The 16,861-nt window shown below is 37.7% G+C and overlaps 2 protein-coding genes across 5 annotated transcripts in view; both read left to right on the forward strand.

The window, feature by feature from the left end:
• PCBD2 (pterin-4 alpha-carbinolamine dehydratase 2) overlaps positions 1-15,145 on the forward strand; it is a 49,072-nt gene extending 33,927 nt beyond the window's left edge. For all 4 annotated transcript variants that reach the window (XM_057540705.1, XM_007172169.2, XM_007172170.2 and 1 more), the window contains 2 exons: positions 13,630-13,710; positions 14,893-15,145. In XM_057540705.1, coding sequence (XP_057396688.1) covers positions 13,630-13,710; positions 14,893-14,988 — 177 coding nt within the window. In that variant the 3' untranslated portion in view covers positions 14,989-15,145. The remainder of the gene's footprint in view (positions 1-13,629; positions 13,711-14,892) is intronic.
• A 372-nt stretch (positions 15,146-15,517) lies between these two features.
• Positions 15,518-16,861, forward strand: part of CATSPER3 (cation channel sperm associated 3) — a 43,132-nt gene continuing 41,788 nt past the window's right edge. The window contains exons 1-2 of the mRNA XM_057540853.1: positions 15,518-15,568; positions 16,316-16,600. The gene's annotated coding sequence lies outside the window, so the exon portion shown is untranslated. The remainder of the gene's footprint in view (positions 15,569-16,315; positions 16,601-16,861) is intronic.

Genomic DNA, 16,861 nt, shown 5'->3' on the forward strand with positions numbered 1-16,861 from the left:
TTGTAGAAAATGTATTTACTGTACCATTAAGCCAGATCAGATACTGCTTTGTTTCTTTAAAATGCTTTTTGAGTGTCCCCACGCCCAGATGGTAGGGGAGTGGGTGTTCTTTTTGCCCTGAGCCCTTGTTTTCTTCCTCCACCCTTTTGGTTATTGTTACCGGATCTTGACTTTCAGTTTAATATAACACATCCCAGTTTGGGCAGAAAGAAACCATTTTGTCTTTTCTCTCTTTCTCTTTTTAAAATTAGGTGCATATACAACCTTATATATATAATAAGGCAAGGCAGTTTCCCGTCAGATATAAACTGGAATTATATAGTGTAAGTACTAGTTGCATCTCTTAAAAGGAACCAGTTGATTATAAAGAAGAAAAGATAGGGAGAAGACTGCCATTTTGCATATTATTCCATTTTTTTATTCCATTAAAAAAAATGTATTTGGCCAGATACTCCATATATCGTAGTGGTTTGGATGCATGAAGTTGAATCCTAGGGATATTTTTCTATATAAATTTGAATTTTTATAAATTTTATAATGATCACAATATGAAGGAGTGTAAATTGTAATTCTTACAGGGTTGCTAAAACAAAACAAACAAAAAACCTTGGTAGTCTTTGCCATACCTCTCCCCCGTAAGACTCCTGAAAGCTAATAAATATGGATTATCAGCAGATTAGGAAAAAAACCTCCAACAGGACTTTTCTGAGGCAACTGATTGGCAATAATGAATAGCAGCAGTGAACAGTGAGGCATCAGAAGTTATTTTGACATTAGGGAAATCAGTGTTAATGGCTTCTCTGGTGGATTCCTCTCGGGTGATTTTGAAACCATTGTTTTGGTCTGCTTTAGGGGGAAAGGATGGATAGAAAGCTGGTGAAATGTGCTGATTCCAAGAGAGCAAAACTAAAGGATTGTGAGAAATTCTAGAAAGAGCTAATCAGATTTAGCTGTTGGTCTGCCCAGTAGTAGCTGATGATGATATGGGGAAATGTAATTTAAATATATGCGCAGAGGAATTCGGAAATGAGTGGTGTCTTTTCAGGGAAGAGGTGTTGTCAGCTTGTGGTCATCTTGGTCAGAACGTCTTTTTGGCACAGAAAGCTGTGTGAAACTTATCTAGTTAGAGAAGTTTCACTGAAAATGGAACAAAAACGAAGGACTCTTAGGTAAAATTGTGTGTACAGGTGTTTATGTTGCTTAACTCTGCTGCCTTGAGAAGAGTGGATTCATAGTAGTAGACCTTTATCAAACAGTAGTCTCCCTAGGAATTCAGGAGGAGTTTACTAATGTAATTATAAATCCTGATTCTGCAAAGAAAACTGTTTTGCACCTTGCTTTTTCATTTAACAGTATACATTGAGGGTAGTACCATGTAATTAGCTAAAAGAGCTGCCTTATTTTTCAAAGTGGCCTAATTAGGATATTATGATTATTGCAAAAAATATGATGACTTAGGAACTTATTTTAACGGCTCTAAAATATTATGGCTCTGTGAGTACAGCTTTTGAAAGTAATGTTTAGAAGTGAGTGTGCTATCTCACAGGTGGTGTACTTATTGCCACAACTGAGGGGGCACTAATTCAGCCTAAGGCACAGAAGAGCGGGCTGCTCTTTCAGTAGCTTGTGGACATTGTCTCAAGTGCCTGGGGAAGCCAGTTTTAGCTTCAGAGTTGGGTATTCTTGGCCTGAGTTGTTGGAAATGTTGGGCTCTGCAGTAGAGCGCGTAGAAGGCAGGTAGCCTAGGGGCCCTGGATCGGCGGGGGTTGTCTGCCCAGACACACACACACCGGACTGCCTAGGGGATGGTCTGCAGGCAAGGCCTTCAGTTTGGCTTCTCAAGGAGATGTGAGTCACCTGTTTGGCTAAGAAGCTCACTGACAGATTGCCAGTTCCACTGGAAATCTTCTTCTGAGGATACATCGAGAAACCGTTCTAAATATGTTTCTGGTTTTCTCAGCCTTGCAAAGGTGGATTTCTTTGGCCTTCCTATTGTTCTTGTACTGGGTTTGGAAAGGAATTCTTCCTTTCCAGGCCATAGACACTATAATGTTAAAGTGTTGTTGATGATAATAAACACTAGCATTAACTGAGTGCCTAATAGAATGCCTGTCATACTGTAAAGTTTGTTACATGAATTATCCCCTTTAAACATATGAGGAAACTGAGACTCATTTCAAATGTTAAGCAATGTCTCTGAGGTCACATAGCTAGTGAATAGCAGAGCCAGGACTTGAACCTAGGTCTCTGACCCTAAAGCCTCTGCAATTGACCACTGTGTCAAAATACCAGTGACAGTTTGGAGAAAAAAAGCATGATCAAACACATCTTTGGTTGGATCTGCTCCTCACATTTCTTGTGTTGCAAGTTGAGAATATTCGTCTGTTGCCTGCAGATTAAGATCTGATGTTCCCTTTGCAGTGGCTAGAACAGTTGAGTGTTTTTCAGAGAAAGTCATCGTGAGACATGTAATCATATTCTGGGGGCAAAGAATGCCTTTCCTTGGTGCACCAAGCAATGTTTATGTGATTGATCAGTCACCAACACCAAGGGAAGGTCCTGTCCTGTGACATGTGCGTGCTTGGCAATGATCTTGCTGTGCATTTTGCTTAATAATTTTCATTATTTTTAATTAAAGTTGAAGAAGTGCAGACTCTAGCTGAAATTAAGGTAGGTTGTGTTGCCGGAATTTGGTAATTACTTTAATTGATCACAAGATAGTTTCCTTGATCACCAATTAGACTAAATTGCCGATCATGTTTCAAGACGTGAAGAAATGCCCAAACTGATTTATGTAATAGTGTTTTCATTTCTAATCAGACATAAATATCGTTTCCTTCCATAGCAATTGTATTTTATAAAAGAAGGGTTATAGGCCTACAAACATAAAGGTGATTCATAAACAATAGAGTTCTAATTCATTGAATTAGTAAAGGAAGTATTTAGAGGCTTAATGGAGATTGTACTGGGGAAATTACTTTGGAGTTGCTGGTGCTCATTTTCTTAGTGGGAGATATGTTCTTTTTTACTGCATAATTAAAATAGTCTATAATCAAAATATAAAAGGCAGCTGATTTAAAGAACATATCAAAGAGAATTGCTCTGAGTAATGACAGATTCATATTGTAAATATGTGCTAGAAGTTAAGTCTTAGAACTTTAATAAATCATGTTATTTGGACTGAAGCTGCGTTTTAAATTCAGGGTGCTGTTAAACATTTCACAGATCAATACAGGATTTTTGTTTCGGTTTTGTGCATCTGATAGTCTTTCATATTTTCATGGAATAAACTGAAACAAAAGGAACTTTAAGAAAAATTAAACTTCCCAAAGAATACTTGATTTGGGGTTCATGGAAAAATCTTTTAATTGCTGATGGTTTGGAGATTTCCAAATGACAAACTTCATTGGCCCAATTTACTGTGATTGTAATGCTTACATTCCATAAAATGGCAGAGTGACTTAAAAAGTCATACTTCATCATGCATTCATGGACTTGTTCATAAAACGTTTGTAATTTGCAATAGAGGAAAGACTGAAACCATTATCAGCCATTATATGCTATTTGTTGGACATATGTTTGTTTGAAATGGCCGTGGCTCAGGAGAACATGGCTCATAGACAAACTATGCTATAAATTGGCACTAAAAACCCACCTAAACAGGTAGGCATATGTTAAGAAGTTAATGTGAGCCAAAATATTTTAATATGAACCAGGTTACATACATACATCGCAGGATCCCAGCTCCCTTTACAGTGAGACCTTCATTTGCATGGCTTCTTCATTTTTTCCCAAGCTGACTAACTTTTAAAGTAGATCATGTATATATTGGTTCAAAAGTCAAAAGGTACCAAGGAGTATAGTAAGCCTCTTCCTGTTCCTGATTCTCAACCACCCAGTTCTCCCTCTCCACCCCCCATCATTCACTATTCCCAGATCCTTATATATCATTCCAGAGATATTAATGCACATACTTTCTTTTCTTTTCTTTTTATACAATTTATAGACTATTGTTATGCATTTTTTCCCATTTAGTAATATATCTCGGAGGTATTTCTAGTCAGAGGATAAAGAGTTTTCTCTTTCTTCTTAATGGCTACATAGTATTCCAGTGAATAAATGTACCATAATACATTTTAATCAGCTCTCTATTGATGGACATTTGGCTCTTTCGAGACTGTCGCTGTACAGGCTGTGCTGCAGTGACCATTCTTGTAATTTATGTGTGAGTATGTCTGCAGGACAAATTCCTAGAAGTGGAATTGCTTGGCTGAAAGACGTAATCGTATTTTTTCCTAAGGGCATAGGCATTTTTAATTTTGATAAATGTTGTTGTATTCTCTTCCATAGTGATTATTATATCAATTTATTTTCACCAAAAATATGAGAGTGCCTTTTCTCCTGTATCTTCACTAACAGAATATTATCAAACTTTTTGATCTTTGCCAAACTGATAGGTTTAACTTAGTTCCCTCCACCCCGATTTATTGAGATAAAATTGACATGTAACTTATTTTAATTTGTACTCCTCTTATGTATGAGATGGAGCAGTTTTTATGTTTAAGAACCATTTGATTTCTTTTCTCTGTTATCTATTATGTCCTTTGCCCACTTAGAAAAAATTGGGTGTTTGGTTTTTTTCTTATTAATTTGTATAAGATCTCTTGATATGCTAAGGAAATGTATACTGCAAATACAGTTTGTTGTCTTTTAATTTGTTGACTTTTATTGTCACACAGAAAAAAATTTAGTTTAGTAAGATTTATCTATTTTTTAAAAATTTATTTATTTATTTTTATTTATTTTTGGCTGCGTTAGGTCTTTGTTGCTGCGCGCAGGCTTTCTGTAGTTGTGGTGAGCGGGGGCTACCCTTCGTTGCGGTGTGTGGGCTTCTCATTGTGGTGGCTTCTTTTGTTGTGGAGCACGGGCTCCAGGCGCACGGGCTTCAGTAGTTGTGGCACGTGGGCTCAGTAGTTGTGGCTCACGGGCTCTAGAGCACAGGCTCTAGTTGTGGCGCACAGGCTCAGTTGCTCCGTGGCATGTGGGATCTTCCCGGACCAGGGCTCAAACCCGTGTCCCCTGCAATGGCAGGCAGATTCTTAACCACCGTGCCACCGCCTATTTTTTAGTAGTGGTTTAAAGTTTTTTGCATGTAGAATTTATGCATTTCTTATTAAGGTTACTCCTGGATAATTTTTGGTGCCATTTTAGATGGGAACTTTTCTTCCAGTGTATTTTCTGATTCATTGTGTTTATAAGAAGGCTATTGACATTTTTTTGGCTTCTTTTATTCTTGACTTCAATGTGTTTCCCCATTAAGAAAGATGTTGCCTTTTGAACTGCGAATATAGTCTGTCATTTAAGGAGGGGCCCATATATTCTTATTTCGTTAAGAACTTTAATACATAATAAATACTGAATTTATCAAATATCTTCTCAGAATTTATGGAAGTCATATATGATTTTTCTCTTTTGATTTATTAATATGGTAAATTATATTAATAATTCCCTAATATTGAACCATCCTTGCATTCTTAAAATATATCCTATTTGGTCATTGTGTTTGTTCTTTCAGTGTACTGCAAAGTTCTGTTTATTAGGATTTCAATTAATATGGGATCAATCTGTAGTTTCATTACTATATTCCATCTCTGTGAGAATTTGGAGACAATGTTATGGTAGTTTATAAAAATAATTTGGAAATATCCTTCGTTTTCTTTGCTCTGGAACAGTTTAATCAGTATTAGAGTTAACTGTTCCATATAGGTTTGGTAGAATTCCTCTGTGAAATGATTGGGAACTGTTACTTTTTGGTGTCACTCTTAGACACATTTCTCTTTTACAGTTATTTAATTATTTAGATTTATTTCTCTTCTAGGGTCAGTTTTGATAATTTTTATTTCTCAGAGAACTATCTTACCCATGTTTTAAAATTTATTTGTATACACCTTGTATTTGTTCAAAATTCATTTATTGTATGTTTTAAAATTTCTCTTGTAACTGTAGTTTCTTCCCCATTCTCATTTCCTGTTTTGTTTATCTGTACTTTCTCTCCCTATCTTTCTGTTTGTTTGTTTTTATAGGAAGCAACCAATTTTCTATTATATAATTCTTCCAGATACAGCTTCTGGATTCAGTAGTTATACCATTTTTTTCTCTTTCCTAATTAATTTACATTTGCTTTTCCCTTTATTTATATTCATTCCTGCTCTCCTCCCTAAATTTATTTTCTTGTTATTTATCTACTTTCTTGATTGGATATTTAATTAATTTATTTTAATTCTTTAAAGTTCATTAATTTAAGATAATTTAAGTATTTAAAGAAGTTTACTCTGATTATTGCTTTAGATGTATCCATATGTAATGCTTACATTACTAATTTCTATTAAATAATAGAAATAATAATTAATAATAATTATTTTCTATTTAGTATTGATTTCTTTTTTGACCCGAGTTTTTCTTTTTTTTTTTTTTTGTTTTGTTTTGTTTATCTGATTTTTTTCAGCAACTTTAATTAAAAAAAATTATTTTTAATAGATCTTTATTGGAGTATAATTGCTTCACAATACTGTGTTAATTTCTGTTGCACAACAAAGCGAATCAGCCATATGCATACACATGCCCCATATCCCCTCCCTCTTGAGCTTCCCTCCCATCCTCCCTATCCCACCCCTCTAGGTCAACGCAAAGCACGGAGCCGATCTCCCTGTGCTATGCTGCTGCTTCCCACCAGCCAACTATTTTACATTCAGTAGTGTATATACGTCAATGCTACTCTCACGTCGCCCCAGCTTCACCCTCCCACCCCATGTCCTCAAGTCCATTCTCTATGTCTGCCTCTTTTTTCTTCCTTTTTTTTTTTTTAAATCTAAGGTGTTGAAACTTGATTTTCCTTGAGTTTTCAACAAGTATTTTATTTATTTATTTATTTATTTATGGCTGTGTTGGGTCTTCGTTTCTGTGCGAGGGCTTTCTCCAGTTGTGGCAAGTGGGGGCCACTCTTCATCGCGGTGCACGGGCCTCTCACTATCGCGGCCTCTCTTGTTGTGGAGCACAGGCTCCAGACGCACAGGCTCAGCAATTGTGGCTCACGGGCCTGGTTGCTCCGCGGCATGTGGGATCTTCCCAGTATGTCTGCCTTTTTATTCCTGCCCTGCAACTAGGTTCATCAGTACCATTTTTTTTTTTTAAGATTCCATATGTATACGTTAGCATATGGTATATGTTTTTCTCTTTCTGACTTACTTCACTCTGTATGACAGACTCTAGGTCCATCCACCTCACTACAAATAACTCAGTTTTGCTTCTTTTTATGGCTGAGTAATATTCCATTGTATATATATGTCACATCTCCTTTATCCATTCGCCTGTCAATGGATGTTTAGGTTGGTTCCATGTCCTGGCTATTGTAAATAGTGCTGCAATGAACATTGACCCAAGAGTTTTAAAAGAAGGATTTAAAATTTCTTCAGGTAGTACTTTTTGCTACATTAGTGTCCTAGTTTTGTTTTTAATTTTATTGGAGAATGGTATCAGTACTATTTCTACTTTTTGATTATTAAGATTTTCTCTGTGGGGTAATATATATTCGGTTTCTGTGCATGTTCGAAATATATTTTAAAAGCTATAGTCTCAAGTTTTAGAGTTTAAAATACATCAATTACATCTACCTTTTAAATTATGTTTTTAAGTAGTCCGTATCCTTACTTTTATTCACTTAATCTGCCATGGCTTAAGAGATGTGAATTAAAGTCTCCATCTACAAATATTTCTCTTTGGCCCATGAACCCTGTCATTTCTGTCTCATTGATTTTGATGCTATGTTATTGCAATATAGATATTCACAGTTATTCAGTCTTCATCCTCATTGTGGATATACTTTATAATTTAAATTACACTTATGATTTCTTTTTTTTTTTTTTCAAAGGATTTTCTTATTTATTTATTTATTTATTTATTTATTTTTGGCTGTGTTGGGTCTTCGGTTCGTGCGAGGGCTTTCTCCAGTTGCGGCAAGCGGGGGCCACTCTTCATCGCGGTGCGGGGACCGCTCTTCATCGCGGTGCGCGGGCCTTTCTCTATCGCGGCCCCTCCCGTCGCGGGGCACAGGCTCCAGACGCGCAGGCTCAGCAATTGTGGCTCACGGGCCCAGCTGCTCCGTGGCATGTGGGATCTTCCCAGACCAGGGCTCGAACCCGTGTCCCCTGCATTAGCAGGCAGATTCTCAACCACTGCGCCACCAGGGAAGCCCTACACTTATGATTTCTTAAAAGAAATTACATTTGCCTATGTCCTTTTATTTCTAGTGGTTGAGTTTTGCTTTGTGATCCATTGTAACGTTCTCTCTTCTTTTAACTGGTTGGATTTAGGCTCTTTACATTTATTGATTGGAAAGATGTTTGGTCTTATAAAACATGACAGAACCAATATACTCTTTTCTCCCTTATCTTAAATCATTATATGGATTGTGGGGGGGGGTTGTTGCATTTTAATTGTGTTTTCCTTTACTTAATTGTGAATTAAGTTGTTTTGTGCTTGTTTTCTTCTAAATTTTGTTCTTCTTGTGGGTACTATTAAAAGTATAGTTTTACCTAGCAAATGTAATCGTCCATTTCTTTTTTTTTTTTAAATGTTATTTTATTTATTTATTTATTCATTTGGCCTTACTGCACAGCATGTGGGATCTTAGTTCCCTGACCAGGGATCAAACCTACGCCCCTTGCATTGGAAGCGCGGAGCCTTAACCACTGGACCACCAGGGAAGTCCCCCTCCATTTCTTTAGATAGCATTTAGCTAACATTTCTTTAGATAGTGGTCTCCTCGCTAAGCAATATCAAAATTACACTTCTACTTTTTCCTACTTTCCGTTTAGGAACTAAAATTTTAGTTCATATTGTTTTTTAGTTCTAGTGCTTATGTTTTATACTTTTAAATATAAGTATATCTTTAACACTTGATCTTTCAACTTTTAAAGATTTTTTTTTAACTTTCATCTACCTTCCCTATTTCTATTATCTTTAACCCTTTTAATACTTTATAACATTTACATTTTATTCTGTAACTATAATCCCCACAGTTGTTTAAAATGCATTTCTAGAGCTGAGTGAATTTATTACTCACTGTCAATACCTTTGGTATAGTTTCTGCATTCATCTCTTAGTTACTTATATTTCATCCTTTAATAAAAATTTCCTCAAGAAGGGTGAATGGAAATTATTCCCTGAGTTACTGCATTTAAAAAACATATGTCTCTTGCATTAATTTTGAACAACAGTTTAGCTGGGTATAAAATTCTTTTTTTAAAAAATTATTTATTTATTTATTTTTGGCTGCATTGGGTCTTCGTTGCTATGCGCGGGCTTTCTCTAGTTGCGGCAAGCGGGGGCTACTCTTCATTGCGGTGTGCAGGCTTCTCACTGCAGTGGCTTCTCTTGTTGCAGAGCATTGGCTCTAGGCATGCGGGCTTCAGTAGTTGTGGCACGCAGGCTCAGTAGTTGTGGCTCACGGGCTCTAGAGCGCAGGCTCAGTAGTTGTGGCACACGGGCTTAGTTGCTCTGCTGCACGTGGGATCTTCCCGGACCAGGGCTCGAACCTGTGTCCCCTGCATTGGCAGGCAGATTCTTAACCACTGAACCACCAGGGAAGTCTGTGGGTATAAAATTCTTCACACTTTCATTTTCTAAAGTCTTCATAGGCATTGCTCCTCTAACTTGTATGTTGAATGTTGATATGTGGAAGTTTGAAGTCAGCCAGATTCTTTTCAACATTATAGGTGAGTTGATTTTATTTGACTAGATGCCAAAAGAATTTTTTTATCTTCATAGTTCACTGACTTCACTAGAATGTGTAGACATGGCTGAATTCTTACGATCTATAGACTTAAATCTTTTGTTTCTGGAAATTTTTCTTGAGTTACATGTCCAGTTTTTTTCTTTCTTCTTCTGTTTTTTTTTTTTTAAAGTTGTTGTTCTCTTATTGACAACAATTATCTGTATGTTAGATGTATTTCGTTTTCTGTATTTATTATTTTCTAATTATTTTAAACTTGTGTTGATTTCTACTTCATTTGTCCATTTTCTCAGTCCTGTTCTCTAAGCTTCTTACTGGGTTGCTGGTATCTATTTTGCCTTGGGCTGTTAGCAGATTTCTTTGATGGAATGGTTTAGAAAGCCTGTACTTTTAGCTAGCTCAAGGCTTTTAGATTCCAACTGGCATCCTGGTAACAAGTAGCTAGGGCTATAAAAATAAATCTTTGAAAGAAGGGACAGATGCTTTTCACTGTCTGCCAAGTTTGCTGTTTAGTCATATTCCTTCTTTATTGTATTCCATATAATCAAAATTCCCCTTTGAGGTTTTGCTTTTTCCCTCTCCTACCTACTCATCTAACTGCCTTGCAGAAATTCTTTTACTTTAATTTGAATGTGTACTGTTACGGATGTTGTTAATTTGTGGATTTAGAAATAAATGTTTGGGGCTTCCCTGGTGGTGCAGTGGTTAAGAATTCGCCTGCCAATGCAGGGGACACAGGTTCGAGCCCTGGTCCGGGAAGATCCCACATGCCGCGGAGCAACTAAGCCCGTGCGCCACAACTACTGAGCCTGTGCTCTAGACCATGCGAGACACAATTACCGAGCCTGTGTGCCACAACTACTGAAGCCTGCGCACCTAGCCAACTACTGAGCGTGCGTGCCACAACTACTGAAGCCTGCGCACCTAGAGCCTGTGCTCCGCAACAAGAGAAGCCACCTCAATGAGAAGCCCGCACACAACAACAAAGGGTAGCCCCTGCTCGCCACAACTAGAGAAAGCCTGCGTGCAGCAACGAAGACACAACACAGCCAAAAAATAATAATAATAAAATAAATTAAATAAATTTATTAAAAAAATTAAATGTTTGGAAGATTAATTTGTTCTGTTATATGGAAGAAGGATTTGGAATTATCTTTTTGCTCCCATAACAGATAGAGTATTCTTTCCCTAAGGAAGAATTAGGATCCTGTGTAAATGGTTTATCAGGCTTTTCGATATTTTATTAAATGTAAATATTAGGTGACAGTTGAAGGGAAATATGCAAAACTGAGGAAAATACAAATTTGGAGGGTGTTTGGATGTACTTTTTATGTTTTAACATTGTATGCAGATAGGGTAGATGCTTTTTCTTTGATCAATGTACCTCTTAGGATATGGATGTTCTCTTTTAAGTCATATTTGTGATGGAATAGATTTTACTACTACACTGATAGCATGCTGGTGGTCAGAGATTTGAGGAGCACTTCTGATCATGTTCAGATCATCCACTCAGTAGATCCATTTGGCTCTTGAGCAATGTTAAAGGATTCTAAGCATCACTTTGGACCTTTTAGGATAGCTTGGTTCAAAGAAATTGTGGCTACAGGGCTTAAGAACTTAGACAGTGCACCTGATTTCTTGTTATTCAGCTGTTTTCCCCAATCAGTCTGCATCAAGGTGTTATTCCACAGTATATTGTCTCTTTGTCTAGTATATGTGTGTCAGTCTCTGTTTATGGCACATGGGTAAAGGAGAGAGCCATTCTTCGGAGAGAAAGCAACTGGAATCTTAGATTCTCAAGTCTGTGGGAGGGCTTTTCATTTACCATTGTTTTGTGAGGTTTACGGTATGTAGTTTGGCCAGAAGCAGTAGTGGTAGCAGTATGTGCATTCTGTGCCAGGTGCTGTGCTAAGTGTTCTTATATCCCCATCTCTCTCTTTTTTTTAAATAAAAATAATTACATGACCTTTTTATTATTATCACCATTTTATTGATAAGAAAATTGAGGCTCAGAGTTAAATCACATGACAGTTGAGTAGTAGAATTGGGATTTGAATCCCTGGCTCAGAAATCCATGTCCTTGGGACTTCCCTGGTGGTCCAGTGGTTAAAACTCCGCACTCCCAATGCAGGGAGCCTGGGTTCAATCTGTGGTCAGGGAACTAGATCCTGCATGCTGCAACTAAGAGCCCGCATGCCGCAACTAAAGATTCCACATGCTGCAACTAAAAGATCCCACGTGCTGCAACTAAAGATACTGCATGCCACAACTAAAAGATCCTGTGTGCCGTAACTAAAGATCCCGCATGCCACAACTAAAAGATCCCGCGTGCCACAACTGAAGACCCTGTGCAGCCAAATAAATAAATATTTTTTTAAAAAAAGAAAGAAATCCATGTCTTTAATGTCTCTCAGGGTGGTGATGAAATTGTAAATCTTCTAAAGCTAAACGAGAATAAGGCATTATAGGCAAACGGTAAAAATTCTCAAATAATTTAATACAGGTTAACTCTGTGTTTGAATAATTAAAACAAACTTTCTCATTTGACTTGTTCCTTCCCCTCACATAGAGAATCAAATTATGAAATGAGAAGGGGTGGGAGAGTGAATATTGTTTTCCTACTGATAATTCCATACATAGTTAAATGGATTTTTCTTGAACTTCCTTCCTTTTCCTAATAGGGAAGACCTTCAGGCATTAAGTGTCAAAATGGAAATCTTTATCCTGAATAAAATCGATTCTGAGATAGGAACCATTATGAATGACAGAATTGTTTGAAAATGGCATCTTCCATATTTCTGTTAACTTGGAAATGCACTCTTATGTCATTTGGTGATCCAAAAAACATAGCCCAACTAACATCAGATTGGTTTTTCTGGATAGGGGTAAAGAAGTTAAATATTTATTTATGTGGCTGTAATGGGTAATGCCTGTGAATTCCACTGTAACTTTGTAATTAATGTACCACTTCCTTAGAGTCTTACCAAGTATTTCTGCCTTCTGGACATGAAAGAGACAAACTCTCCTACTGTTTGCAATTACCCTCATAAAAATTTGAAAGCAAGCAAAAAAGATGGTTTTTTTCCTCTCAGGACAAGTTTGCCTTCTGCTTAACAAAATTAGGTTTGCACTTTCCCTGTGGTATGAAGACAGTGCCCTACAGGCCCCCACTTATGCCTGTGGCTGGCTCTGCAGCCCTCTGCCCCGAGGCGGAGTGCTTTCTCCTCGAAATGGCAGCGCTGGGCAGTAGCAAGAAGACCCTGAGTGGGCAAGCCCATCTTTTCTGTTACACTCTGGATGTCAATGAAAACAGTCTCTCATCCCCTTCTGTCCTGCCTGGGGGATGGGATGGTTGTTCATTTCTACCGGAGCTTTGACTTAAGACACACTCACAAGACATTTTCCCATAGTCTTTGTGGTCGATGCCTTAGTTAGCAACCCAGTCACTAAAAACAAAAGGAGCAGTGCTGCAAGAAAAGTGACTTCTAAGATTTGGGGCCAGGTAGTGAGATCCAGGACACTGAATTAAAGGGAAATTATTCCTTCTTTTGGAGAGTCTCGTCCTGAGGAAAATTAAACAGCCCAGACAGGTCACTGGGTGAGACCAATTTCCCGGTTTGTTTATTTGAGCCTGATTGTTTTTCACCATCCAGCAGCAGGTCACAGTCTTGCTACACTGCTTCCCCAGCTCTGTGGAGAGCATTCGCTTTCATATTTGATTCTCCAGGCTTCCCTAAGGATTCTAGCAATGTCTTTTCTGGTCGGGTTGCTCTGGTATCTCTCTCAGGTCCAGGGCAGGGGGCACTGTCAGTCATCACTTTCGACTTCATCTTATGCAGGCTTTTGGCTTTATGTCCCGAGTTGCCCTACAAGCAGAGAAGATGAATCATCACCCGGAGTGGTTCAATGTGTACAACAAGGTAACTGAATTGCCTGATTTTGGAATCACCATAATTCTGGAGTTTAAGAAACTTCTTTCTTCCTTTCTTGCTTGTCATCCTGTGCAGCTAAGTGTCATTGTGCTTAGGAAAATATTCTCTTATTCTTTCTCTCAGAATCCCTGTGTATTACTGCAAATTAGTAAAAAAATGTTCAGATCTACTCAAGACAACAGTGACTAAGTTCTTTATTTTCATGCTTACCTTCTATAGACACTAGTATGGAAAAGTTGGGCCAAATTAGACTCCTGAATTAAACTTGAATATCTGTCATGTAGATAAATTTTTAAACCCTCTTAAGGTAAATTATTGAAAGAGATGGTAGCAAATAAGAAAGATATGGCCTTATTTAATAAATTTGCTCAGGAACTATTTATTAAATTCTCTATTCTCAGTGGGAACTGACCTTCTTAAGAGAAAGAGCAGACTGAAAAGACTTCATCAAGTAGTTTTAAGGGGGCACAGTGAGAAGAATCACATTTGCCCAAAAAGTGTCCTTGTCTTGGTGATCATGCCATGTGGAATTTCTTATCATCTAGATTTCTGTGAGGTTTCTATTATCTCTTTGAAAGTCCTCTTTGAAAAAAGAAAATTTCACATTTTTGTGATTTAATTGGAATAATTCAGAGCATACAGGTACCAGCATAAACTTTTATTTCCTAGTTGCCTCTCTTTGCCCATAATTTTGTTTTTGCTTTTTAATTGATTTGTCAAGAGGCAACAGTCTGTTCCTCCACCCCACCCCCACTTCCCTAATTTGGAAATGGGCTTTTTTTTAACATGGTTGCTAAGATATTACATTTGATAGCTTAGTTTTTCTCAGTGGCCTGAAAATAGCTGGTGTAATTAAAGTAATGGGAGTTAAAGTGGTACCTCAGTATCTCTCTCTCTCTCTTTTTTTTTTTTCCCCAAGAGTCAAGATTTGAGATTCTGATAGCTCATTTGCCCTTCTTATGAGAGAACCTTTTTATCCCTAGGAGGCTGCTGGAGTTTACTGGGTTTTGGAAATGCATTGCTTATTCATAATGTAGTATTTTCTAAATCATTTAATCTCCTCAATTCTCAAAGATAAATATTGAGTAATAGATTGATTTCTGAACTACCAAAGGAGAGCATCATGAATTGCAACTCAGGGTTTTTCAAAGCTGCTTCTCTCTTTCTTAGGTTCAGATAACTCTCACATCGCATGACTGCGGAGGACTGACCAAAAGAGATGTGAAACTGGCGAAGTTTATTGAAAAAGCAGCTGCTTCTGTGTGATTTCTTCCAAAACGCATGTAAAATCTTATATACACATCTAGCTCCAATGTATTTTGAAGGCAATTTATCAACACATGAACAAATTAAGCTGTAAATTTAGTTCACCTTTTGAACATTTTGTAAAATCAGTGCTTAAATAAAAATGATTTAAACTTGAGCCTGAGGTACTTTTCATTATATCTAATCACATATATAAGGTAAATCAACCCGGGTAATTCTATTAATAATATTAAAAAAGAGAAATAACATTTTTAAAGACCAGAAATGGGTATGGGGGAGCATTCACACATTTTTATAACCCAGAAATTCAAGTGATTATGGTGACTTTACAAATGCATTGTGTTGGAGAGCAGTTGTAAGGTAGAAAAAGAATGATGAACTCTATAGGTGAAGGGTTTAACTGTATGTAACGATTCTTATGATGCTAAAGTTGATTTGGATTTTAGCTGTTGTTACTACTTAAGTAGTTACTTAATTTACAGAGATCTCAAAAATTGGGTGAGCTGTCTAGTGTTTTATCCTTCCTTTTCAGACAGGGAGAAAGAAGAAGACAAGTGTCTTGTCCAAGGCTTCCAGCAAGGTGAGACAATAAAGGGATTCACTGTCACAGAGACCAACTTGCCAGGCCGTTATTTGACATGCTGAGGGAAGGAGGAACCAAGGATCATTTTTTCCCATCATTTGCATGTTGTGACCCCTGAACTGAGGGTATGTAGCCACTGAGCTCGAAGCTGCTTGGGTATTATCCAGTCATGAGCTCTGCTTACTCCATGTGTCACTGACATGAGTAAAATGGAATATAAAGTAAGCTATTATTTAAAAATTGCAGTAACTGTTCTTTGAAGGAACTCAGGAAGGTAGTTATTAATGAGATTAAAATGTAGATTAAAAGAATGTGTATGTATCTATCCAAGGAACATGCCTTATAGTAGTAGGATTTAACAAGGATCATCTTTATACCCTGCCTTACATCAGAGGCCAGAAAAATCACTCTATGTTACAACAAGCAAAGCTTCTCATCCTCCCCACTCCCCACCAACCCTGACCCCTAGTCTGAGAAGCCATATGGGAATATGATAAGGAGGCTGAGCTCTCTGAAGCCAGTTTTTGGCTGGTTCTGTTGGCCTGGCAGGTATAGTCATTTTGCCCTGCAGGTGTGGAGTGTACACGGGGGGTGGGGGAAAGAGAAGAGTCACCCCAGACTCTGTGGCTGCTGGGAGATCCAGAGCCTGGACACTAGAACTTGTACTTCTTTGAAATTTTTAAGAGGAAAAGGCAGGGACTTTCCCTGGTGGCGCAGTGGTTAAGAATCTACCTGCCAATGCAGGGGACACGGGTTCGATCCCTGGTCCTGGAAGATCCCACATGCCGCGGAGCAACTAAGCCCGTGCACCACAACTACTGAGCCTGTGCTCTAGAGCCCGCGTGCTGCAACTACTGAGCCCACGCACTGCAACTACTGAAGCCCACGCAACTAGAGCCTGTGCTCTGCAATGGGAAGGCCACCGCAATGAGAAGCCCTTGCACTGCAACAAAGAGTCGCCCCCGCTCACTACAACTAGAGAAAGCCCGCGCACAGCAATGAAGACCCGATGCAGCCAAAAGTAAATAAGTAAATAAATTAATTAAATAACATTTTTTAAAAAAAGAGGAAAAAGCAAAGCCATGTGTTTTTATAAACTTCTTCCCATATTATAGATTTGGGAGCTTTTATACATTTTATTACCAAAGATTTCTAGCTCAGTGCTTCAAATTTTTCTACATGAATTTTTAAACATGAAAAAAACGTAGACATATTTTAAAATAGAGTAAATAGGGCATTCAACCCTTATGTACTGATCACCCAGATTTAACAGTTACCAAGATCTTGCCA

Source organism: Balaenoptera acutorostrata, chromosome 2, assembly GCF_949987535.1.
Source record: "Balaenoptera acutorostrata chromosome 2, mBalAcu1.1, whole genome shotgun sequence".
Classification (NCBI taxonomy): domain Eukaryota; kingdom Metazoa; phylum Chordata; class Mammalia; order Artiodactyla; family Balaenopteridae; genus Balaenoptera; species Balaenoptera acutorostrata.